Source organism: Nomascus leucogenys, chromosome 8 (assembly GCF_006542625.1).
Source record: "Nomascus leucogenys isolate Asia chromosome 8, Asia_NLE_v1, whole genome shotgun sequence".
Lineage (NCBI taxonomy): Eukaryota > Metazoa > Chordata > Mammalia > Primates > Hylobatidae > Nomascus > Nomascus leucogenys.
Window position 1 is genome coordinate 12,753,704 of NC_044388.1, and position 25,859 is coordinate 12,779,562.

Sequence of the window (25,859 nt, forward strand, 5' to 3'; positions counted from 1 at the left end):
GGAGTGGCCTGGGGTGAGACCCTCCCATAGGCTCTAAGAATCTCATTCTCATCAGCGTATTCCAGACTGAGGAAGAAATGGGGCAGCAGTCAGGAGAGCTCGGGATTTTGAGTATAGCAGAATTTAAGTGAAATGGAAACTACACTCTTTAATTTGTTCTTCCATGGTATTGCTTTTTCTATGCCAGGGCTGAGCCCCCAGGAGAGCCCTCGTCAAGGGGAATGCTGATTTGTGTGAATATTTGTAGGCGTGTAGGTATCTAGTGAGGATGAGTTGGGAGGATGAGTTGGGTAAGGCGTGCCCCTCTGACACTGTTCTGGGTATAAAAGACAACATCATGATGAGATCTTCATCTGAATAAAACTACGCCCTGGCCTTTTCAGAAACTGCGGGCACTGCAGTCCCACGGTGTGATGGAGTCCAACCTGGGATCACTGCGAGATGAGGAGTCAGAGGAGTGGCTCCAGCAGGCACGGAAGCTTCAGGCCCTGAGAGAGAAGACAGAAATTCAGGTGAGCTCATGCTCCATTCCTTTCTTCCCAGAGGAAGCCAAGAGCCATCTTCTCTTCCAATATATTCTCTCATTTATGAATGTAGAGAAGTTGAAGGACATCAAAGTTCTATATTTTCAGACCTTCTGCCAGTACATGAAAGCATAGAATAGCGTTCTCAGGTGAGGCTGGTGGTATGTGTGCAATGTCAGATTTGCCTAAGATCTTTTAAAAAATACATACAACTCTGTCTCTTATTTGGCACCTTTGCCCATTCTGATTCTAAACCAGTTGGAAACAACTCTTAGAAAGTGTGACAGTCTCTTGGGTTTGAAGATATTTGGGATGCATCCATTGTTGTGATGGTAGTTGTTTAGCAACCAGCTCTCTGGAATTAAAAAAGCTTTAATTTGTAGCATTTGCCAATTTCCGTGGTGTAAATACTCCCACCATGGCCGATTTCCTGCTATCAATGTGAGGTCACTGAATGGAGCCAGGAAGACTTGTGCACAGTCTGCTCTCACCGGCTGGTAGGAGGTGGCTCTGGCTACCCCTGGATGAATTTTACTGCAGTCTGGTTATAAAATGGTCTATATCACTGATAATTCCATGGCAAAGAAGGGTAGTTGGTACAGGTGTTAAATCATGTTGTGCTTCTCTTTCTGCTGTTCAAGATTCTTGAGAAAAAATGTAAAGTCTAGCTAACAATCAGCAGTAAGATGTTTCTGCTGATTGATGTTTGACAGGTTTCACATTATAAAGAGGCCATTCTTTTCCTGAGAACTCTGTTCACATTCTTTGCCTACTTTTCTATTATTGATGTCTCCCCTATCAATTTGTGAGTTTGTATAATGTATGGAAATTAACTCAGCTCTTTGTTTTTCTAGTTGTGGTTATTTTCCCCAGTATTCTGTTGGTCCTTCAGTTTTGTTTATTATGGTTTGGCCATACAACAATGAATTAATGTTTATGTAGTCAAAATTATCCAATTATTCATATTTTCTTTATGGCCTTCCCCACTCTGAGATTTAAAAAGACAACACTCCTGTGTTTTCTTTTAGTACTTTTTGGCCTTATTTTTTGTGTTAAATCTTTGATCCACCTACAATTTATTTTGCTTTAAGATGTGTAATAAGAATCCAACTTCCTATTTTTTTCAGGTAGCTAGCCATTTGTTCCAACACCATTAGTCAATAATCCATCCCCCTCTCCTCATACTTAGTTTCTATGTATTTCCATCTTTGTCTGAATTTTCTATTCTATTCCACTACTCTGTCTGCCTACCCATAAGCCAGTACTTTTAACTTCCTGTAGCTTTATAACATGTTTTAATACCTGGAAGGGCCCATTTGATAAGCTTTTAATCTTTTTCAGAAAACGGAGTGGAAAAGAAAAGTGAAGGAACTGCATGAAGAGCACGTGGCTGAGAAAAGAGAGGTAGCTTTTGTTGGGTGATCTTGGGGAGCTTGGTTTCCTGTGACCTCCTCTCAGAATTCAGCATTCTCCACACCCCCTCACCTACCATCTCCCCTATCTCACCGGGAACTGGTTGGCAGATACTGCAGATATTGCTCCTGGCTACTGTCCCCATCAGTACACAGAAGGGGTGAGCTGTCCAGCCAGCAGCTTCCCTGTCCAAGAGCAGGGGCCTCCAGGCCTTCTCTGAATTGAACACATCCTTTGTTCTGTGGTCTTCTTTGCAGTGACCCCGTTAGGCCCTCCAGGGAGGGTTGTTCAATAAACCTCAGATGAATCGCCTGGTCGTTTCACGTTTGGGCTCTTCTTTGAAATTCCCCCACCTGAGGAGAGAACCAGGCGGCTGTGGGCCTCAGTGATAGTTCAGTGGGAGTCCAAAGGGAAGGACTTAGATACTGAGAACAGTGAACAGGGAGCAGCGGGCCTCAGGGCAGAGCAAACAGCTTCTGTAAAAATGTCTTGAGCAGGAGGCAAGTTGCGGAGGAAGCTGGTTCATAAGAGCCCCAGGTTCCGCCTGCAAAAAGCTCAGAAGATGAAAAGGCTTAGATCAGTCTGGTCCATGGTAGACGCTCCTCACTCCGGTGTAGGGAAGCACGATCACTCACATGTGATGGTTTTATTTTATCTGAAGCATTTTCAAATGGGAAATACATTCACATTTGTTCCCAAAACAGGAGGAATATATTAAGATACACTGAGTAGAGTTCTCACTCCCACCTGTCCCCATCTGCCTGTCTCCAACACCTACTGCTCAGGTGACTTTTATGGCTTTCTTTTGTATTCTTCTAAAGTTTCTTTATGCAAATATTAATAAATATTTTCACTTTATTTCTGCTATCACATCAGAAGTAGCATGTTACCTCGTTTTCTTTACCTCTTGTTTTCACCTAAAAACATCCATTCGATGATTTTCAAATGGTTTTAATTTATCTGACTGTTCCTCAATGGGTGGCTACACCTGACAGACAGCCCTTTCCCTCCTGGTCTTAAAGGCATGCATTCCTTTCTTACTTGTTCTCAGGCACAGCACAAAAGTGTCCCCAGACTGGAAGGTAGTCTTGTTAGAGAGCCTGTCCAGGTCTCAAAATCCTTTACTGTGCTTGCCCGGCACTTGCCTACAGGTGCTGAGCCTGCAGACACCGGGCACTCAGATGTCCCTGCAGACATTTGACTGACCAGCCGTCTTGTGCCCGCCAGCTACAGGAGGAGAACCAGAGGCTCCAGGCCTCCCTGTCTCAGGATCAGAAGGCAGCTGCCCAGTCCCAGTGCCAGATCAGCGCCCTCCGTGCCCAGCTGCAGGAACAAGCTAGGATCATTGCCTCCCAGGAGGAGACGGTAGGTCTGCCCTTCCTTTCAGCCAGGCCTTGGTGTCCCTGGGCCTCTTTCCTGTGAGGATCTCCTTGGATTCTTCTGGGCTCATCGGTGCTAATCTTACCACTCAGGCTCCTTAAGGAGAGAGAAGAGTGCTCTGGCATGAAGGGCACAAAATGATAAGGCTGTAGCTGCCTCCTTCCAGGCTGAAGATGTGTCATCTCCTTAGGGGCTGCTGGCAGATGGGGCCACTCTAACAGCAGAGACCATATAAAATGCTCAGCACCTCACTGATACTTTGCTTATTACCTCATTTAAGCTTCACTACTATCCTTCAAGGTAGGCATCCCCTTCTTCCCATCTTCATTTGACAGATGGTGAAATACACTGGAGAAGGGAAGTGCCTTGCTCAGGTCCTCATGGGGCACTCTGTAAGTGATGAGATTCAACCCTGGCCAGGCAGGAAGAACGCAAAGCTTGTGTTTCTTACACAGTATTCTTAGGCAGAATTCCTTAACCAGTACCTTTTTCATAAATGAACAGCCTCTGATGAGGTGAGAGATAAAGCAGTGTGATGAAAAGGCACTCACTTAGCACCTTTCTCCTAAAGCTGGCCCCGGTGACTCTTTACCTGTTGCTGAAAATTCTCTGCCCAGTCCAGGCTGAGCTTGCCCTCCCGAGCCCCAGGTCTGTGGAAAATCTGTATCTTCCTCTGCTGCCACCCACCTCATGGACCAGGCTCCACACAGCTTCCCTGGGCTGAGCACCCACTGTTACTGTCTAGTCCCGGCCTCTTGTTCCTGCACCCCTTGCTATTTGTGCTTTCCCACACACCCAGCCATATTCCCCCAGGTGACATAACTACCCCACTGTCTTGCTACTTTTCAGTTTCCCCCTAAAACACTCAGCTCTGCACTGAGCTCTAGTCTGGAGGTTTCCTAAGGAGGAAACCACAGCAGAGTTTCCACAATGTTCCCTGCTGGCTGTAATGTCCTGTATGTTACTCAGAACTCTTGTTTGCAAATGATTCAGTGAGGAACCTATTGGCTAAAGATAACAGAACAGGCTAATAGGGGCTCTTATTTTTATTTTCACAGCAAGAGAGGTGACAGTTGCTGGGCTTGGTTAGCAGCAGTAGTATGCCGTTGTGAATCCAGACTGTGTTTTTCTTTTTACCATCTTCAGTGTGATGACTTTTGTTTCCTGCTTCACTTTCATAGTTGCAAGCAGACTACTGTAGCCCCAACCATACAACCATATTTGGCAGAAGAAGTTGATGAAAAGGTCCCTTCCCAAGACTTGTGCTTATTTATATTATTGGTCAAAGCTGTGTCACATGGGAAACTACAGCTGCAAAGAAGGCTGGGAAAGTAAACAGCTAGTTTTGTAGTTTGGAGTAGAGGTAGGCAAAGGAGACAGCAGTGGGGAATGGACACTGGATGAGTCATATGTCAGCATGTGCCACTGCAGGTAATAAAAAGCAACCCAAGCTTAAGCAGAAGAGGGAGTTTGTCATAAGGGTAGACGGAGCATCTCACAGAGCTCACGGCAGGGAGCAGCTGAGTCTGGGAGTAAACTGAAACCAGAGACATGAATGCGGTCGTCAGTTTTCCTCTTCTGTGTGTCTCTGTTCCTTTCTCTATAACTGCTTTATTTTTTCCTTTTACCCTGAAGATCAGCTTCTGCTGCTTATCTGCTTCATGTGGTAAAACAAACAAAAATACGAACCAAGAAAACCACAAACAGTTGAGTGCCAGCAGCTCTTGACATCATTCATTACCAGTCCAGAGCTCTCTGCCTAAACTTGGATGTTGGGTCCGGCTGTGGTGTGAAGTCTCATTGTTCACCCGTGGCTGTCCTGCCTGCAGCCATGAAGGGGGAAGGAACAGGAACTTCTTGGAGCAGGGCGGTTGAGCAGACAGTTCAGTGAATGTCTGCATCTGGCCTCCTGTTCGGGAACGGGTCTGACTCCTTCCTCCCAGGGAGTGCTCTGCTCAGACGCCCACACTGTGGGAGGGAGCCTCTCCCTTGCCCTGGCTGTTTTCCATGAATTATACCAATAGGAACAACTGTGTGCCTGTCCCACTGTTTCTATGGGGCTCCTGCTATCGAGCCGTAATTCTTCTTTGAAGAGGGGACATTCTTGCCTCCCCACCTTGGAAAATGGAGCATGCTGCCATTCCCTTTCACACACGGACCCCAGAGATGTGTCAGGGGGCTGGGGTGCTGCCTCTGAGCTCCTTCTAGTTCCCAGCCAGAGGCATGGAATCAGTAGCCATCCCTTCCTCACTGTGCTAGGCAGACACTGCTCAAAGCAGAGTTCTCGCAACGTTCCCTGCTGGTTGTAACCCGCTCTATTCCACCTCTTTGCAGATCCAGTCCTTGTCTCTCAGGAAGGTGGAAGGTAAGTGTCTACACAGGGCAGGGTGTAGCAGTCTTGACTGTTGTCTCTGGCTTTTCTCCCTCCTTTTCCCTCTCCCCCAATCAATTCACGGGTGGTGGATTGGTGACAGCAGCCTGTGGACATGTAGTGTCAGGCTTCTGGCCCACACAGGCTGCAGCTGCGTTTGTGCTGAAGGCTTTCCATGCAGCTGGCAGGGCTTCTTGCCTGGCTTGCTCCTGTCTGTAGAGGGATGGAGGCAGTGGGGAGGAGGGTGGTTATAGGTGGAGTAGGGATTCATGAGAAGGCTTTTCTAATTCACTGTGCCTACAGCGAATGAGGAAAATTAGGATTCAGGGTTGCCAGCAACCTTTACCTTGTTCCCAATGTTCAGCAAGTTGACCCCAACCCCATGTGAATGTGTCCTGTTTGGCATATACAGTCTCCTCTTCTTGGGTACTCTGGTGTGGGGATGCGTGTGTCTCTGTGTAATGGGGTGCAGGTGCTGGCATCTAAAGGTAGATGGCAACCCACAGGGGACTGCTCCTATTTAGAGGACCTTGGACAGCCCTTTGTGAAGCTTGTCCCTTCATCCTCCACCCCTAGCTCCCCTGTCCTATGGCTTTAGCTACACTTCTGCCTCTTATTGCAAACTCTCATTTCCTCCTATCCCTTGCCTTCCGCCCATCCCCTTCCCAGCCATGTGGCCAGTTCAGACAGGCCCGACCCCTGTGGCCCTGAACTTCTTGAGGGATGGAGCTAGAACAGAGCCATTAATAACAGACATGTGCCACACCCTTCCCCAGCCACTTCAGATTCATCATCTCGTTACATGGCTTACTATTGAATTATCCTCATTTTCTAGATGGGGAAACCAAAGCTTAGAGGGGTTCAAGGACTTGCCATTTCTTGCACAGATAGTGAGGGGCAGAGCTAGTGTGTGGACTTTGATCTTTCTGTCCCCAGTGTCTGCTCCATCCTGCCTCTCTCCAGTCAAGATGAACTGACTGGAGGGTTTTCTCTTTCTGGCTCATACTCAGCTGGGGTTCTGTACTTTTCTTCAACTCAGGGATGGGGTCCAGGGCACTGGCGCCACTAACTGTTCCTCCTCTCTTCAGGGATCCACGAGGTGCCAAAGGCTGCAGACACAGAGGAGGACTCTCCGGAGGAAGGTGGGACCTTACTTTCTTTCCTGGGTGTCCAGTGCAGAAACAGATTTGCTGCCCTCCTCCTTGTTTAGTTTGTCTGTACTTAACTGTATCTGGACATCCGAAGCTGGAGTGGAGGGAATTAAGGACATGAAATAATATTTCTTAACACCTTCTGTGTGCCAGGCATGTGACATGCAGGTACTAACATACAATCTGCTGGTTTAGTGATGGGGAAGCCCAGGCTTAGAGAGGGTCATTAGCTTGTCCAGAGTCACAAAGCTAGCAGGTAGCTGAGTGAGGATTTGGAGGGACATCTGATTCACAGCCTGCCCCACTGACTCTCACCTGCGACTATGCAGAACGGTGGAAGAGAACTCGCTGAGTTGACTTAAAATGGCCTTTGCTGTTTTATTCTACATCGTGAGTGTGCTGCAGACAGGTCCCATAGGGCCTAACTAATGCATAGGAATCCACCTCGGCTCCCTTTTCGGAGCATTGCTCACCTGCTGTTTTTATTCACCCTATCCGGTGACTGACTGACTCACAGACCTCTCAACCAGATGTAACCAAGGGATGCAAAAGAAAAATGAAAAAAAGAGAGATGCTCCCTGACTGCAAGGAGCTCTTAGGGATAGTCAGGGAGAGGAAGCTCCCAGGACAGATGAGTGAGTGCTGACTGGAAAAGCTACTGATCAGGGCCCGTTTGTTTGAGCAAGGCAATGACATGACAATTTCAGAGTTCCCCAATGGACACACCCAGACAAGTTTTAATTGTGCCATCAAAGAGCTCATCATGGCGTATTTTATTTTTTAATATAATGTTTTTCTTTAGTTTTGAGATGGTAATCTGTGCACTTTGGAAAAAAAAAAAAGAAATGGTATAAAAGGGTATGCAGTGAGAAGCAGGCCTGCCTTCTGCCCAGCCATCCAGTTTCCTCTCCAGAAGTTTCGCTGTTAATGGTTTCTCAAGTATCGTTCCATGCTACATGGGAATATGTGCAAATATAAGCACAAGTGTGTACCCATTCTTCTCCCTTTTCCCGCATGGGAACGCACTGTACACATTGTTCTGCAGTTAGTTATATCGTTAACAACTTACTTGGGAAATGGTTTCATATCCCTTTAAAGAGAACTGCTTCATTATGTTTTCAGGGCTTTGCAGTCTTCCCTTAGATGGATGAACTAAAATTTATTTAACCAGTTAGTCGTCTACTGCCTCCCCCTACCCTCCCAGTGCGTTTAACCTTGGGATATAGTTGTAAAAATTAGAATTGCATATCACTTTTGAGGAAGGTATCTGTTGAGTAACACAAGGTCCTCAGATAGGATGAATCACATCTTTGAACAGGAGATGCGGGGTTCTAGAGAGGAGGAGGCTGAGATTGAAGAGTCAGGGGATCCCATGGTCGTGCCCCTGCTGTTCCAGTGGAGGTTTTACTTGCTTACTATACTGTTTGTCTACCTCTTCCTGTCCCAGACCAGCAGGCAACAGCATCACTTGGGAATTTTTTAGAAATGCAAAGTTGTAATTCTCAGGCCCCATCCCAGACAAAATGAAGCAGAAACTCTGGGGGCAGGACCCAGCAAGTCTGTTTTCACACACTCTCCAGGGCATTCTGATTCTTGCTCAAGTTTGAGAACCACTGTGAGACCAGTGGCTATCTACAACTGGCTAAACATTAAGAATCACCTAGGAAGCTTGAACTGTCTGGAAGACCACGCTACACCCCCACATTACCTAAAGCAGAACATAGAGTGTGTGGGTTCCAGGCATCAGGAGCATTTAAAGCTCCGCAGGTGATTCCAATGTGCAGACAAGGTTGAGGCTCATGTCCTGGTGCAAACTTTATTGAGCAGAATCCCGCAGGGTCAGAGGTGAATGGGTGGCAGGGGAGGAGTTATTATAACCCAGATTTTTGGGTCCCACCTGTAGAATTTTTGGTTCAGTAGATTTGGAGTGGGAGCTGAGAATCTGCATCTCACAAGTTACCAGGTAATGTTGATGCTTTGGCTCACAGTTAAGGACCATTGTCCTAGAATCATTGTTTCTCAGGCTTCGCTGTTTATTAGAATATCTAGAGAATTTAAAATATAAATATCAAGCGTTGGGGTCCACCTTGAGAAATTCTGATGGAATCAGCCTGGGGTGATTCCAACTCACAGCCAGCAGTGAAATTCACCACCCTTGATTGTGAGTGAGGTCCTTGGGGGATAAGAGATGGGCTTCTGTGTCCTTAGCATCCAGCCCTAGCCTGATTACACTCATGCTACTTGTTCAGTTAATGTCTACTGAGTGAGTCAAAGGGCTTGGTCCTGGTCTTACCACAGAGGCCCCCAGATGGAACCTGAAGAACACTGTAGGAGGCCTTCCCTGACTCACCTTGGACTGCTCTTTTGTAGCAGTTACCACATTTAATTGTAATTGCTTATTTTGCTAGCCTCAGGTCAGTATTTCTTAAAGTATGGTCTGTGGCTTACCTCCATCAGAATCATCTCAGTATGTTAAAATGTAGATTCTAGGACCCTCCCCCAGACTTATGGAATCAGACTCTTTGGAGGGTGAGGTGAGGGACTATTAAGTTTTAGCTCATGCCCAGGTGATTCTGATATATGCTAAAGTTAGAGGGAGAATCCCTGGTCTAGACAGTAAACTTGAGGGAGCAATGATCTGTCTATCTTGTCCCCAGTTTATCACCTGGACCAGAATTGAGCCTAGCATGGAAATGAGATGAGAGTATCAGGTGGGGCTAGGATTAGGCTGGAACCCACAGCAGTGGGGCCTGGAATCTGAGATCAGAAGGGAGCCCAGAGAACAAGCTGCTTTAAGGGCTCAAGTGCAATCTCCAAGTCCTGAGTTAACCGACCAGGATCCCTGGCAGTGCGAGGGCTCGGCAGGTGCAGTAGGGCTCTGGGAATGGAGAACTCAGGTGTCCAGGCTGATCTGGGTGATTGTCTCATGCTACAGAGATGGAGGACTCCCAGGATGAACAGCACAAGGTGCTGGCAGCTCTGAGGCGTAACCCCACTTTGCTGAAGCATTTCAGACCAATCCTGGAGGACACCCTGGAAGAGAAGCTCGAAAGCATGGGCATAAGGAAGGTGAGTTTCAGGGCCATCGTTTTAAGGGCTGATACGTACGATTTAGACACTAAGTGTTCTCAGACAGACAAATGATCGATTGTTCTTTGCCTTGTGAGCTCATTCATCTCACTTGTGGCAGCCCGGGCTCCTCTGGCATCTGCACGCCTTTCTCACTTCACAGCGGCAGTGTGATATCTTTCCTCTATTTCTCCAGCAGCTTCTCAAGACTGGCCCTATTTGGCTGGTGATGCTACCCTGACTCTTGATTGCTCAGTGTTCTCCACTCATTGGTTACTTCCCTCTGTGTCTCTAAATTTTTTGCTAGAGGGAATTTAATTGGCTCAATCTGGCCTATGGATAGGTCCCCCCTTGGGTAAGTATCCATCTGCAAGCCCATCATCTGTGGTACATGTGGCTGTGTCCACTCAGCAGGTGGCTGTGTGTGGGCATCACTGAAAGCTATGTCTGACACCAATTATTTGTTGTTTTTTTTTTGAGAAATAATAACTTATATTTTCCTATAGTTTTTAAGCAGTTACATATATGTATGTATATTTTATTTGCAGATAAAAGATTTGAAATTTAATTTTTTTTTATTTCAGTGGGTTTCTGGGGAACAGGTGGTGTTTGGTTACATGAATAAGTTCTTTGGTGGTGATTTCTGAGATTTTGGTGCACCCATCACCTGAACAGTATACACTGTACCAAGTGTGTAGCCTTTTATCCCTCGCCACCCCCATGCCCTTTCCCCCAAATCCCTAAAGTCCAATGTACCATTCTTATGCCTTTGTGTCCTCAGAGCTTAGCTCCCACATAGGAGTGAGAACATACGATGTTTGGTTTTCCATTCCTGAGTTCACTTAGAATAATAGTTTCCAGTTCCATCCAGGTTGCAGCAAATGCCATCATTTTGTTCCTTTTTAGGGCTTAGTAGTATTCCATGGTATGTATATATATCACAGTTTCTTTATCCACTCATTGATTGATGGGCATTTAGGCTGGTTCCACATTTTTGCAATTGCAAATTGTGCTGCTATAAACATGCATGTGTAACTATCTTTTTCATGTAATGACTTCTTTTCCTTAGTGTAGATGCACGGTAGTGGGATTGCTGGATCAAATGGTAGATCTCCTTTTAGTTCTTTAAGGAATCTCCACACTGTTTCCCATAGTGGTTGTACTAGTTTACATTCCCACTAACAGTGTAAAAGTGTTCCCTTTTCACTACATCCATGTCAACATCTATTAATTTTTGATTTTTTGATTATGGCCATTCTTGTAGGAGTGAGGTGGTGTCACATTGTGGTTTTGATTTGCATTTTCCTGGTAATTAGTGATGCTGACCGTCCCCACTCTGGGAAGCTCCCTCCTCATTTAAGGACAGTCTGCAGTCCTTAGGACCTCCAGTGCTTCTATCCAAGGCTTCTGGGCCCACTCCTCAGCCACTCGTCTTGATCCATTGTCTCCTTGGGTTTGGATTATTCTTGTTTCTCCAGTTCCATGAGGTGTGACCTTAGATTGTCTATTTAGCGCTCTTTCAGACTTTTTTTTTTTTTTTTTTTGAGACGAGTCTCGCTCTGTCACCAGGCTGGAGTGCAGTGGTGCAATCTTGGCTCACTGCAACCTCTGACTCCCTGGTTCAAGGGATTTTCCTGCCTTAGCCTCCTGAGTAGCTGGGATTACAGGCACGCGCCACCCCACCCAGCTAAATTTTTTTGTATTTTTGGTAGAGATGGGGTTTCACCATGTTGGCCAGGATGGTCTCGAATTCCTGATCCGCCTACCTCAGCCTCCCAAAGTGCTGAGATTACAGGCGTGAGCCACCGTGCCAGGCCGCAGACTTTTTGATGTAAGCATTTAATGCTATGAACTTTCCTCTTAGCACTGCTCTTGCTGTATCCCAGGGGTTTTGATAGGTTGTATCACTATTATCGTTCAGTCAAAGAACTTTTAAGTTTCCATCTTGATTTCGTTGTTGACTCAATGATTATTCAGGAACAGGTTATTTAATTTCCATGTATTTGCATGGTTTTGAGGGTTTCTTTTGGAGTTGACTTCCAGTTTTATTACACTGGGATCTGAGAGAGTGCTTGATATAATTTTGATTTTCTTAAGTTTACTGAGACTTGTTTTGTGGCCTATCATCTGGTCTATCTTGGAGAATGTTCCATGTGCTGATGAAAAGAATATATATTCTGCAGTTGTTGGGTAGAATGTTCTGTAAATATCTGTTAAGTCTATTTGTTCTAGGTTATAGTTTAAGTCTATTGTTTCTTCGTTGACTTTCTGTCTTGATGACCTGTCTAGTGCTGTCAGTGCAGTCTTGAAATCCCCCACTATTATTGTGTTGCTGTCTATCTCATTTCTTAGGTCTAGTAGTAATTGTATTATAAATTTGGAAGCTCCAGTGTTAGGTGCATATGTATTTAGAATTGTGATATTTTCCTGTTGGACTAGTCCTTTTATCATTATATAATGTCCCTGTTTGTCTTTTTTAACTGCTGTTGCTTTAAAGTTTGTTTTGTCTGCTATAAGAATAGCTACTCCTGCTCACTTTTGGTATCCATTTTCATGGAATGTTTTTTTTCCGCCCCTTTACCTTAAGTTTATGTGAGTCCTAATGTGAGTTTAGGTGAGTCTTCTGAAGACAGCAGAAACTTGGTTGGTGAATTCATATCCATTCTGCCATTCTGTATCTTTTAAGTGGAGTATTTAGGCCATTTACATTCAATGTTAGTATTGAGATGTGAGGTACTATTCTATTCATTGTGCTATTTGTTGCCTGAATACCTTGCCTTTTTTTTTTTTCATGTGTTATTGTTGTATAGGTCCTATGAGATTTATGCTTTAAGGAGGTTCTGTTTTGGTTTTTTTTTTTTTTTTTTTTTTTTTTTTTTTTTTTTTTTCTGTTTGGCTGTATATCTCCACTGCACCCCCCCCCCCCCCCCCCCCCCCCCCCCCCCCCCCCCCCCCCCCCCCCCCCCCCCCCCCCCCCCCCCCCCCCCCCTGATTGTTTCTGTATACATATGTAACAAACCCGCACGTTGTGCACATGTACCCTAAAACTTAAAGTATAATAAAAAAATAAATTAAATAAAAAAGATTTAGAGATCCTTTTAGCAGTTCTTGTAGTGCTGGCTTGATAGTGGCGGATTCTCTCAGCATTTGTTTGTCTGGAAAAGACTGTATCTTTCTTTCATTTATGAAGCTTAGTTTCACTGGATACAAAATTCTTGGCTGATAATTGTTTTGTTTAAGGAAGCTAAAGAATAGAACCCCAATCCCTTCTAGCTTGTAGGGTTTCTGCTGAGAAATCTGCTGTTAATCTGAGAGGTGTTCCTTTATAGGTTACCTGGTGCTTTTGCCTCACAGCTCTTAGGATTCTTTCCTTCATCTTGACTTTAGATAACCTGTTGACTATGTGCTTAGGTGATGATCTTTTTGCAATGAATTTCTCAGGTGTTCCTTGAGCTTCTTATATTTGGATGCCTGGGTTTCTAGCAAGGCTGGGGAAGTTTTCCTCAATTATTCCCTCGAAGATGTTTTCAAGCTTTTAGATTTCTCTTCTTCCTTGGGAATAACAATTATTCTTAGGTTTGGATGTTTAACACAGTCCCAAACTTCTTGGAGTCTTTGTTCATATTTTTAAAATTCTTTTCTGTCTGATGGATTGTGTTAATTTGAAAGCCTTGTCTTTGAGCTCTGAAGTTCTTTCTTCTGCTTGTTTGATTCTATTGCTGAGACTTTTCAGTGTATTTTGCATTTCTCTAAGTGTGTTTTTGATTTCCAGAAGTTGTGATAACTTTTTATTTATGCTATCTATTTCACTAAAAAGTTTTCCTTTCATATCTTGTATCACATTTTTTATTTCTTTAAGGTGGGCTTCACCTTTCTTTGGTCCCTCCTTGATTAGCTTAATAATTGACCTTCTGAATTCTTTTTCTGGCAATTCAGAGACTTGTCTTGGTTTGGATCCATTGCTGGTGAGCTGGTATGATTTTTGGGGGTGTTAAAGAACCTTGTCATATTACCAGAATTGTTTTTCTGGCTCCTTCTCATTTGGGTAGACTATGTTAGAGGGAAGATCTGGGATTTAAGGGCTGTTGTTCAGATTCTTTTGTCCCATAGGGTGCTCCCTTGATGTAGTGCTCTCCCCCTTCCCCTAGGAATGGGGCTTCCTGAGAGCTGAACTGTAGTGATTGTTTTTGATCTTCTGGGTCTAGCCACCCAGTAGAGTTACAGGCTGGTACTGGGGAGTGTCTGCAAAGAGTCCTGTGATGTGATCCATCTTCAGGTCTTGCAGCCGTGGATACTATTCCAGCACCTGCTCCGGTGGAGGTAGTAGGGGAGTGAAGTGGACTCTTGAGGGTCCTTGTTTTTTTTTGTTGTTTGTTTAGTGCACTGGTTTAGTGTTAGTTGGCCTCCAGCTAGGAGGTGGTGCTTTCAAGCTGTGGTCCTATAGGGAGGATGCATACTTGCCTACTTGCCCTAGGGACACCTGGTTAAGTATTCAGGTTTCTCAGGCGGTGGGCAGGGCCATACAGCTCCTAAGAGATTATGACCTTTGTCTTCAGCTACCAGGGCGGGTGCAGGAAGACCACCAGGTGGGGCCAGGGATAGACATTTCTGAGCTCAGACTCTCTTTGGGTGGGGCTTGCTGCAGCTGCTGTGGGGGATAAGGGTGTGATTCCCAGTCCAATGGAGTTATATTCCCAGGGGGATCATGGCTGCCTCTGCTGAGTCATACAGGTCGCCAGGGAAGTGGGGGAAATCTGGCAGTCACAGGCCTCAGCCCGCCTCCACACAGCCTGCAGTCCTAAAGTCTGGTCTCACTCGCACTGTGCCCCACCGACAGGACCAAGTCTATTTCCAAGCAGCCGGTGACCAGGGCTGGGAACTTGCCCCAGACCACGAACCTCCCCATTGAGAAAGCAAGCAGACTCAGGTTTTCAGCATCTCAGGGAGGCTGCAGCAGTGATCCAGTTCCTTTAAAGGGTCTATGGATTCTCTCTCCAACTAGTATTTGAATGCCATTGTGCGTAACTAGAACATGTATGTTATTGTTAGAAGCACCAATGAAATCTGTTATTAAATAAAAACACACCTGTTACTAAATTAGCCAAGCATTACACTATTGGAGTACTATTTGTGTAGAGTAAGTTAGAAAAAAAAAATAGACAACTAGGGTTATTTTAGGAAGAACGCTCACTACTTTGATTGTTTTCAACTACTGACTACTCTAACTTTGGCCCTATATTCAGACTTGATTAAGACGTTCCTTTCTAACCTTGCATGAATCCTCATCTTGGATTCAGATGCCTTCCTAGGCCCTCCGATGGGCTCTGGGTGGATGTCAAAAGCTCGAGCAACTTCCAATAGGCCTTGAAAGGGTACTTGGATTGTGTTTACAGCAGTTTAGTTTTTTCAACATTGTTAGTCATGGACAGTGTGTTTGGCATAATAATAGTAATTGGGGGTACAAAAATGAGCAAGCCATGGTCTGTTATCCTAGGATTCAGTTAGATGGTAGAAAAGCATGTTCCAACGAAGTCCCTTATGCTATGATGTGGTTAGAATTGTGACGCGGTCCTTTGCATTATCCTGCTGTGTACATTTTGGCAGGGCTCCCAAACCCTGAACTGCTGCACTTCCAGCAACTTTGAAGCTGCTGCTTACCCTTCTCTGATCCCCATTTCATGCCTCCCACTCCTGCAAGAAAAGCACCAGGCACTGATCACAGACTCCCAGGCCAGCAGCAGCAGGTGTGAGAGGCTTAGGGGAAAGAGAAGAAGGGTAGCCTCTTTCTGTAAAGGTGAACTCCTGTCTCCTCTAGGATGCAAAGGGAATCTCGATTCAGACTCTCAGACACCTGGAATCCCTGCTAAGAGTCCAGCGGGAGCAGAAGGCCCGGAAGTTTTCTGAATTTCTGAGTCTGAGGGGAAAGCTTGTCAAGGAAGTCACCAGCAGAGCGAAGGAGAGACAGGAGAATGGCGCTGTGGTGTCCCAGCCAGACGGGCAGCCTTCAGGTATACTGGGGAGAGGGCTTGCTCAGGGCTGTGACCTGTATAAGGGTCCCATTCTTGCCAAAACTTGTTTGCACATGAGGAGGGTATAGTCTCCGTTCCCCATTAGGGGCACTTCTCTGAAGGGCTGAGCTGGTGGGGTCCTCACAGGGGACTGAGTCCAGAAGTTCTCTGTTGAGGAAATAGGATCTGGGGTGGAGTGGGGGCATTTGTCCAGGGTCACTCGGGGAAGTTGGAGGACAGCCGGAGCTGGAGCCTGTTGTCAGCCTGAACTGTCCCTGTGCAGACATGCTGCCTCCCTTAGCACCTTCATTCTGCTTGGCTTGCTGCGACCACAGTTGAGTGTCTCTTCAACAGAGAGCAGCCTATTCAGTTTCTGGCTCTACACACCAGGCATGCCAGCCTGGGGAGGCAGGCAGAGGCCTGGGAGCATTGAAGCTGCAGGTGGAGGCAAATACCAAGCAAATGTAAACTTCTGCAGAGCTCAGATAGCCCCTGCTCTGGCCATGGGAGAGCATGAGAGGCTGGGCCAGTTCTGCACACAGATGAATTCTCAGAGCTCAGAGTTGGTTCCTTGGGCCAGGTCATAGCTGCTACTTTACCATTTGCCCATGTTCTGGGGGTCATGACAAGAGAAGGCCCTGTGGTTCTGGTGGAACACTAAATTCTGTGGACCAGGACCCTTGAGTCTGTTCTTACGGAGCAAGTGTATTTGTGTTCCCAGGTTTGAGAGCCCCCTGTTTCTAGAGGGTTCCCAGAGGCCCTGGGCTGCTGTGGTGGGAGGCTCTGGGGAGGGCTTCAGTGGGTCTGGTCTGCTCATGCAGGTGCTGTCCTGCTCCTTTTACTTCGTCTTCTCAGTCAGGGACACGTGCGGCCAGAGGGAGGCCAGTTCTGTGTCTCCTGTGTCCAGGAAGAACCGATCTGAGCTCTTCATGCAAAAAAATTTTGCAGAGTATGGCCCACTTATCTCTGAGGATATGAGAGATGATTTTAGTTGCTACATCAACCAATCATTTTATAATTTATTTTTATTTTTCCTCATGTGAATTAGAAGAAAATAACACTAACATAGTAATCCTGTGAGCTCATGGACATTATTACTTGGACAAGTATCAAGCAGGTATTTTGTGTTTAAAAGCATTGTCATTTTGGCATGAAAATATGGTGAAAAATGTGTTGATGACCTGGGAAACTATAATATGTAGTTTAAACTTCTGGTCTTAAAATCTGTAAGGAAAGGACGGTTTTTAGTCTTGCATAGAAATCTCAGACAGAAGGATATTTATCCTGGTTGCCAATCTGCCTTTTATGCTCCAATTTAAATGTATATCCTTTTGCTCATTCAGTCAAATGTTCATTCATTCATTCGCCCACTCATTCATTTAGTACAGTACTTGCTGAGGCTGACTCTGTGCCAGGGCCTTCCACCTCACCTGGGAAACCAGCCAGGACCAGGTGATGTGATGGAGCCAAGCATGGGGGTGGTGAGAGCTCAGAGGAGGGAGGGGACAGGGACTTGGGAAGGATGAATGGAAAAACCCTCGGAATGCTGGCTTCCAAGAGAAAGCAAAGGTATCTTGCTCCTTCTAGGTGCTACGCCCCACCCACTCCCACACACCTTTGTTCCTGTAGTGAAAAAGCCAGGAGGGAAAGCCCCCTTCGCAGCCTTTCCCTTTCCCTGGCCCTGGGGTTCTGCTTTCTCTGGAGATGTTACTGAGTTGTGAGATGAGCGCTGTGTTTTTGTGGCATTTTGTAGACCTTTCCTTCCAGCTCTGCACCTTTATTCTTTTCCTGGGTCCCACAAGTGCTGTCTTAAAGCTCACCTCCCATTTCTGCTTGGACTCTGCCTCTTCTGTGGCCTGGGCAAGGCTGTGGGAAGTAGCGGTGAGGGCCCAAGATTGGGGCAGACAGACAACCTGGGTTTGTATTCACCACGTTCTTCCGTTGAGCTGAGGGTAAGCCTCCGTAGGGAAAATGATAGCCTCTGAAGATGCTCGGGGGCCAAGTGGTTGTATGTAAAGTGCTTTTCTTGGTATCTGATGAACAGTCATGGGAAGCTATTGTTATTTTCCCCCAGCAGGCTTGTCTTTGTCTTCCCCTTCTCTTCAGTTTACTCTTTCCTGGAAGCTCCACTTCTGAGTAGACACGTTCACTGAGAGCAGCACACAGCTGGCCCTTGAACAATGCAGGGGTCAGGGGCGCCAACCCCCCATGCAGTTGAAAATTTGCGTGTAATTTTTGACTGCCCCACAACTTAACTACTCATGGCCTACTGTTGACCAGAAGTCTTTCCGACAACATGGACTATTAACACATATTTTGTACGTTATATGAATTATAAGCTGTATTATTACAATAAAGAAAGCTCGAGAAAAGAACATGTTATTAAGAAAATCACAAGGAAGAGCAAATATGTTTACTATTCGTTAAGGGGAAGTGGATCATCATAAAGGACTTCATCCTTGTCATCTTTGTGTTGAGTAGGCTGAAGAGGAGGAGGAAGAGGAGGGGTTGCTCTTGCTGTCTCACGGGTGGCAGAGTCGGAAGAAAATCCATGTATAAGTGGACCGTGACTGTTCAACCCTGCGTTGTTTAAGGGTCAACTGTATTTCAAACATTTTCTGATCTTGAATTACTGTAAGAAACTCATTTTACATTGTGACCCAATCCACACGTCTGACTCCCTGTGATGCACTCTCTCTCTTCTCTTCCCGTAAAAACTTGCTGATCTGGGACCGCTATAGGTCTTGATGCAATTTGGAAAACAGAGGGGCTGTGTCCAATTGCCTGCCTTGGTACTGCCTTGCCCCAGGCTGCATTTGGTAGGAGGTTTGAGTGGATCTTGATGGTTCATGCAGTCCTGCGGCGACCTCTGGTGGCAGCGGGGTCTTCCTGCAGGACTGCCTGCAGTGCAGCGGCTGTAGCGTGGGTGGGGGAGAGGGTAGCGGCCTTGGTGAAGTCCATCTGGGACTGCTGAGCCCAGCTTCAGGCCCGCGGACTCCTGCTGGTTTTCTGTAATCACAACATGACCCTGGAGCACCCAGCTGCTCTCCTGGTCTCTGATGAAACTGTGGAACTGTGGTCCTAGCCTCGAATCTGGCCAGCAGAACACCTGACGTGGCAGCAGTCGTGAAATCTGCTGTGGTTGTTAGAGCACGGAGGAGTGATTGTTCATTTCCAGGGTGTTGGAGCCGCTTTCTCCCTCCTCTTAGGCTTGAGACCCAGCATGGGTGTACTCCAAAAATCATTCCTTTCTGTGTTTCCAGTCAAAAGCCAGCAGAGCACACTGGTCACCAGAGAGGCCCAGCCAAAGACCAGAACCCTGCAGGTGGCCTTGCCATCCACACCGGCAGAGCCACCCCCACCAACTCGTCAGAACCACGGCAGCCATGGCTCCAGCCTGACCCAGGTGTCCGCCCCCGCTCCACGCCCCAGAGTGCGTGGACCCTCCAGCACCCCTCCTTCCTCGGGGCCCGGGATGAGGTGAGCCCCAGACTCTGCCCTCTCACCCCACCTGCAGTGGTGGCTCCTGGATTCAGGCAGCCCTGTTCTGGGCTCCCTCCAGCCTTCTGCAGATAGGAGGGGGGCAGACACATGTGACTAGAAGGTGCCTCAGGTGGGGTCCAGTCTGAGCTCTGGACTTGAGAACCTGTGCTCCCAGCCAAGACAAACCCACCCTCCCCTTACCCATCTCCCCCGCAAGCCCATTCCCCCTCCAGAGGGGCTGGATCCTCAGATGGGCAGGGCTCTACTAAGGGAGACACTGGTGTGGCTGCTGCACTCCAGGGGTCTCCTGGCTATCTTCTGGGCATGAGGGAGGGAGCAGGGCTGGCCCTGAGCAAACCAAACCAGCTTGAAGCATGGTGAAGTTTGGCTTTTGAAGTTTTCTTTCTGGCCCGTGCATCCCTCATTTCTTCTCCTCCTCATGGCAGCACACCCCCGTTCAGTTCTGAAGAGGACTCAGAGGGAGACCGTGTGCAGCGTGTGTCTCTACAGCCCCCGAAAGTTCCTTCCAGGATGGTACCCCGGCCCGAAGATGACTGGGACTGGTCTGACACAGAGACCTCGGAGGAGAATGCACAGCCCCCTGGCCAGGGCTCAGGTGAGCTGGCACCTTTGGGTGAGTGGGCTGGGACCACTGGTGTAGCCTTCTCCAGCCCAGACTTCTCAAGGCTCCAGAAACACCCTTTAGCTTCCTTTAGGCTTTCTTATTTGACATCTCTTTCTCTATTTGGCTTGGAAAGGATGGTCCCCCTTCGCCTTAGGTATTTTTTTGTGGGATAGCAGAGATATCAGGAGAAAGCTAGAGTTTGAGCAAGGTTTAATTTTACCCCTTGTTTTGTCATTAAATTGTTAACTGTGGGAGGTTGAAGGGAGCCACTCACCCCTTTTCTCCTCCATGTTCTTTCCAGTAGAGAGTAAACACTGTGGCCAGCTACGGGTGATCAAAGCCTTGCTCTAGTAGTGGTGACAGGGCCCAGGAATGCCTGAGGCATAGGCTTCCTGTTAGGGCTGGATTAGAGGAACAACCTGCACTTGAGGCCAAAGTGGGGGCCCCTCCAGCCTTCCCAAATCCAGATCCCAATCTTATTTGTGTGACCCTGAGTGTGCAGGCCCTTAAACAGGCAGCTGTAGGGTGCACTCCAGCCAGGCTCCAAACCCAGCCACAGGGGCGGGGAGGGTCTGAAAGAAAGAGCTGGCACTGTCTTCTGGATCAGTGGCCCTCCTTCAGGGGCGCCGTGGCCCAGAGTGTGTTGCAGGCCCACCCCTCTGCTTGGCTTCTTCTTTGAGGAGACGGTAGTATGTGGGGAAGAAACTGGGAGGGTGTTTCTCCTATCCTTGTCCATCTCGGCGAGTAGAGCAGAAGTTCCTTCTTCTGTGGAAGCTTGAGGCATGTGAGAGAAGGCTCTCCCCTCTATGTTGGTGTTTCTGGGTGCTCACCGTGTGCTCAGCCCTGTGTGGATCTCTTCGCACGAGTCTCCTCATTTACTCCTCACAGCACTGATGCGGGAAGGCTGAGCCACACACATTGTGACAGAAGTTGAAACTAAGCCTCATAGACATTATGACTGGCCCAGGACCACAGAACGATGTCATGGCAAGTTGAGATTCTGTATGATGTTTTTGAAGTTAATGTGTTAGAGTCACTGTTTATTTATTTACTTGTAAACCATTTTTTCCCCCAGAAAGAGCTGCCTTTAGCTGTGTTCCCAATGTTAAGAATATCCCCATAGTCTTTTATGCTGTTTGAGTTCGTTAGCACCAGATCAAGAGTTGGTGGTCATAGAATTAAATATCACAGTGGTCAAAGTAGCCTCCAGGGCAAACCTCAGTTATAGCTTGAAAGGAAAACAGTTTCCTACCATGAACATTTTGACAAATATAGTTTTCGATAACACATAGAGTGTAGCAAACATAACTTTTTGCAACAACTCAGTTGTGGAAAATGTGGCTTCCCAGCAAAGCTTGAGACAGAGGAGGCAGCCACAGACAGTCAACCTTTATAGCAGGCTGCCATTGGGCCATGCAGCCTGTTTCATCATACAGGAAAGCTCTTTGCTCTTTTCAGCCGAGAGACTTAGAAATTCAACTTGTTGGTGGAAAGGGCGTTGTAGAGACCTGAGCTAACTGTCATGGTAACTGGAATGAAAATGTTCATTAAACGTATTATTTTCTGTCTAACAGGTTGCAATGACTAGTTGAGCATCCTTCTTTTCAAAACAACTGTCTACTCCCATTCTTTCAAGATTTTCCTATAAAACTGCCAACTGAGGCCTGTAGCTTCTGGCTTCAGTTCTATTTTCTAGCCAAGGCTGAGTTAAAGAATATGGAATTTAGAGTTTTGTCTTTCCAAGGTCAGTAAGTAGAAACCCTGGGATGTCAGGCTAGGCTTGCAGTCTGCAAAGTTCTTGCTCTTAATAGACTCTGCAGTACTTGGCCATGTTTACAGCATAAGCCAAGCCTGCCAGTCCATCAGAATTCACCAGAAACAGATCTTTGGAGAAGTATTGATGCCCTGCCAGGCAAGGGCAGTAGGGTGGCAAGGTCTTGGGACTGGAAGTTAGGACTCTTCAGAGAAGGTCCTGGCTCTGCCACTTAGTACCTGCTTGTCCTTGGGCAGGTGATTTCTGCTCCTTTGTTATAAAATGAGGTATTTGGACAAGGTGATTAATGAGAGGGCAAGGAAACAGTGCCTGCTACGTCATAGGCCCTTAACAAACATTCTTGAATGACTCAATGAGCCAAGGGCTGTTGTAGCTCCAAAAGTCTGCTCAGACCTTGATTTCATTTGAACCGTAGAAGGCTGTAGTTAGCTTCCTGCTTCTTGGTCATTCCTGAGGTTCATACATCACCTTGGTGTGCCAGGCATCAGGGATCTATCTGATGATCTCTGTCACTGCTTAGCTCCTGCTTCCTGCATGGACTTCGCAAAAAGTCATTCTTGCCTGCGGTCCTCCTGTGCTAATCTTTATGATATTTCTTCTTGTCTCTGTATGAAGATGTTGAGGAACTAACTGCGTGTTAGTGATACAGTTCATTCCCCACACTGAGCAGAGGTCCTGCCTCAGCCTCTCGTGAGAAGGAAGCACAGCTTCCTAAGCCTCTGTCACTAGCCATGTCATTAAGTTTCCACAGTCACATTTTCAGAATATGCCAAGCCTCTGTTCACTGGGCACCCGTTGGCCTGGCCTTCTCTGTCTCCTTTTTTGTGGTTGCCCAGCCTTCTTCCTCCTGGCCCTTCTGCTCATTCCCTCTATCCACACTGGAGCCTGGACATGACCCACAAAACTGAAATGTTCATTTTCTAGGCTTCTCCCACTGACACAGCCACTTTTTCCCCTTCCAGGAACACTGGTGCAGTCGATGGTCAAAAACCTGGAGAAGCAACTAGAAGCTCCAGCAAAGAAGCCTGCTGGAGGGGTCAGTCTGTTTTTTATGCCCAATGCTGGGCCACAGAGGGCTGCCACACCAGGAAGGAAGCCTCAGGTAGGGTGTAGGATGCTTAGAGTTCACTCTGGAATTCCCTGCAGAACCAGCTCTGAGTTTGGGGGGCCTGGGGTGAAGGTTGGGGAGGGTCCAGCAAATGTCATCCTTTGCCCTAGTGGGACATTGCAGGTGACCTCCCTCTGCCCCTGTGCACGTGGAGAGATGGCCAGTTTGGAATACTTGTATCCAAGTTAACATTCAAAAGCCTTTTGGTTCATTATACAAGCAATGCTCAGTAAGTTTGGATTGTCCCATCTCCTGCCTCTCAGAGAGCCTCGGGGCTGACTCTGTCTGGCATCCTGCAGCAGCTGCTCTTCCAGCCCGGTCTCATCGCACAGTGGGCTCCTCCCCAGTCCCTCACTCTGCCACGGACCCTAACACAATATGTGTGTGGAGCGGACTCCCCCAGGGGTGGTACTGGAGTCACATAGCACATCAGAGTCAATAACAGCACAAGACGGGAATATTTAGATACCTCTGTTTTAGAAACCTGAGCCTTGCCTCAGACTGTAGCCACCATCACATTTTCAGACTTAGAGCTCAGATATTGAGCTTCCCCGGCATCATCAGACCCTCCTCACTGCCCCTCTCTCCTCCATCAGGGAACAACTTGCACACTGCTGTTGTTTTTCAAGCAGAAAACTTTAGATCTCCCTTTACTTCACACTCCTTTCTCACCTTTCTCAATCAAAAATGTGCATCCTGGGATAATCAGTGCTATTGCTTTAAAATTTGGAAGTGGTGGGCAACCGTTCTTTGGTTTTTGATAGCACTCCCCGCTCTTTACCATGGTGTGTTTGGTTTATCACACAGCTCGTGTATGTGTGTGAGTAATGCATCCAAATGATCGAAAAGAAAAAACTTGTTCCTTTTTCCAAATTGTGAAAGAGCACCGACAGCCCCAAACAGACTGAGGCGCTGCTCAGAGCATGCTTGCCGCCCTGCACCCTGCATGGGTTCTGATTGGTTGGCCTTACATTCCTGGAGAAGATGCATAGGATGGCTTGTATCAAAGCCCAGGTGGCCAGCAGGGGCACTGAGGACTCCAGAGGGGAAGGCCTGGGCTGCCATGCAGGTGGCTGTGGTCAGGGGGTGGCCTGGTCCCTTGGCCGACTCTGAGCTGTCGTGCTGGCTGCAGTGCAGACCCTTCCAGGCTGAAGGACTCCTGTTGCTCCCAAGCTCCTCTCCTGCTTCATCAGTCAGGATGTTTACCAGGCCTGAGGGAACCCGTCTGAGAGGAGGTGGGTCATTAGCCCACAGTGCATTCAGCTCAAGAACTTGGGATGGTCGAGTTTCTGGGCTTCTGGCTCTGTCAAAGAGGGAGTTAAAAATCTGCACAAAGTTGAAGTGAAAATGAGAGCAACGTGATCTGCACATGGGCCTTTCCAAGGCACTTGCCTGGGTTTGGTTAGTAGAATTTCAGGGGTATTTGAAATCACCCTGATCCCAGGTCACTAAAGCAGGTTCTCAAAGGCAGGAAGACTTGAGAAGGCAGGAGGAGTAGCGTCTCCCTGTTGCTTTCTTCCCAGTCTGCATTTGTCCCCATTTCCATGCTGCATTCCCATCCTGCAATGTGCTTAGCTCTCAGCCACCCTCCTCCCTTATCAAAATGCATTTTCTTCTCCCCTTTACCCCCTGCAGCTTTCTGAAGATGAGAGTGACTTGGAGATCTCCTCCTTGGAAGATCTTCCTCTGGACCTGGACCAGAGAGAGAAGCCCAAGCCCTTGTCTCGCTCAAAGCTCCCAGAGAAGTTTGGCACCGGTCCACAGAGCTCTGGCCAACCCAGGGTCCCTGCCTGGTGATTCACCCCAGAGGCTGGCTGGCTAGAGGGTTAGCCTGGCTGGGGCCAGCTCAGGTCCACTCCAACAGAAGAGGCTGCTGGGCCTCTTGTCTTCACAAACAACTGAGAGATCATCCTCTTGGAGAGAAGCAGTACAGGGAATGGATGTGATGTCATCCCTCCTGACCTGTGAGGGGCCCTGCTGTAGAGGGCCACAGGTGCCTGACTAGGAGCCCCTGGGTCCCCAGGCTTGAGAAAGGGTTAAAATAGAACCTCCAGGTAGTTTTCTTCCTCTACCTCCACATCCCCCCCGAGACTGAAAAGAGTCACTAGCTCTCTTTTCCCAAGCCTTTTATAAAACTGCAGGAACACTGTGGAGATGGGTCCTATCTGGGGTCCTTTTGGGGACATATGCCTCAGTCAGTCATTCAGTGATTGATCCAAAATTATTTACTGAGTGCCTGCCTGCTCTGCGCCAGGCTCTCTAGCCTCTCACTACTGAGTTAGGGTGCAGCCAGAGGCTGGGGCAGAATGTCTACAGCCAGTGCCAGCACAAGGTAGTAATCTAGTGACAGAGAACAGGGTGTTACGGGAGCATATGAGAGGCCATCCATCCCAGCCTGGGTGATCCTGGAGGGTTTCCCAGGGTTGTGATATGTGGCAGGCCTACTCATGGGTGGGAAGGGAGGAGGGCCACTTGGCTGGACCTTGTATCCCTGAAGGACCACACGTGTAATTTTTGATATTATTTCCAAAATCAGGTTTTATACATAGCCATTGTATACTTTTAGTGTGAAAAACATTAATATATTATATGCAAACATTTAAATATAGTACAATGTTTTTAACTCTGGTATGTATTTCATTAGTTTTGGAGCTTTCAGGGGGTTGGGAGGGAAGGAAGCAACTGCATCTTAATTATGTCAGTTTAGGTCTTTTGGGACACGGTTGCCAAGATGGAATTATTGAGGAGCTGCACTTGGGAAAGAAAAAGAGGTGGAGGCAGGATCCAGTGGGGAAAGGCCGCAGACTGCAGTGCACACCTGACCACTGTGAACAGAAAGAGAGAAGGAAGCCGGAGGAGCCAGGAGAACTCAGGGCATTGATTGGGGTTGACAAGGTCTCCACTGACCCAGTGGGGAACTCCTGAGCAAGAACCGCCCACTTGGGAGTCCCCA

General features: G+C 47.3%; 1 protein-coding gene across 1 annotated transcript in view; it reads left to right on the plus strand.

The window, feature by feature from the left end:
* LOC100593448 (zinc finger protein DZIP1L) overlaps positions 1–25,529 on the plus strand; it is a 43,313-nt gene extending 17,784 nt beyond the window's left edge. Inside the window, 11 exon segments of the mRNA XM_030816773.1 lie at positions 384–512; positions 1,866–1,928; positions 3,165–3,302; positions 5,652–5,682; positions 6,777–6,830; positions 9,775–9,908; positions 15,724–15,916; positions 19,180–19,396; positions 19,846–20,015; positions 22,761–22,900; positions 24,542–25,529. Of these exon segments, the coding sequence (XP_030672633.1) occupies positions 384–512; positions 1,866–1,928; positions 3,165–3,302; positions 5,652–5,682; positions 6,777–6,830; positions 9,775–9,908; positions 15,724–15,916; positions 19,180–19,396; positions 19,846–20,015; positions 22,761–22,900; positions 24,542–24,703 (1,431 nt within the window). The 3' untranslated portion in view covers positions 24,704–25,529.
* The last annotated feature ends 330 nt before the right edge of the window (positions 25,530–25,859 follow it).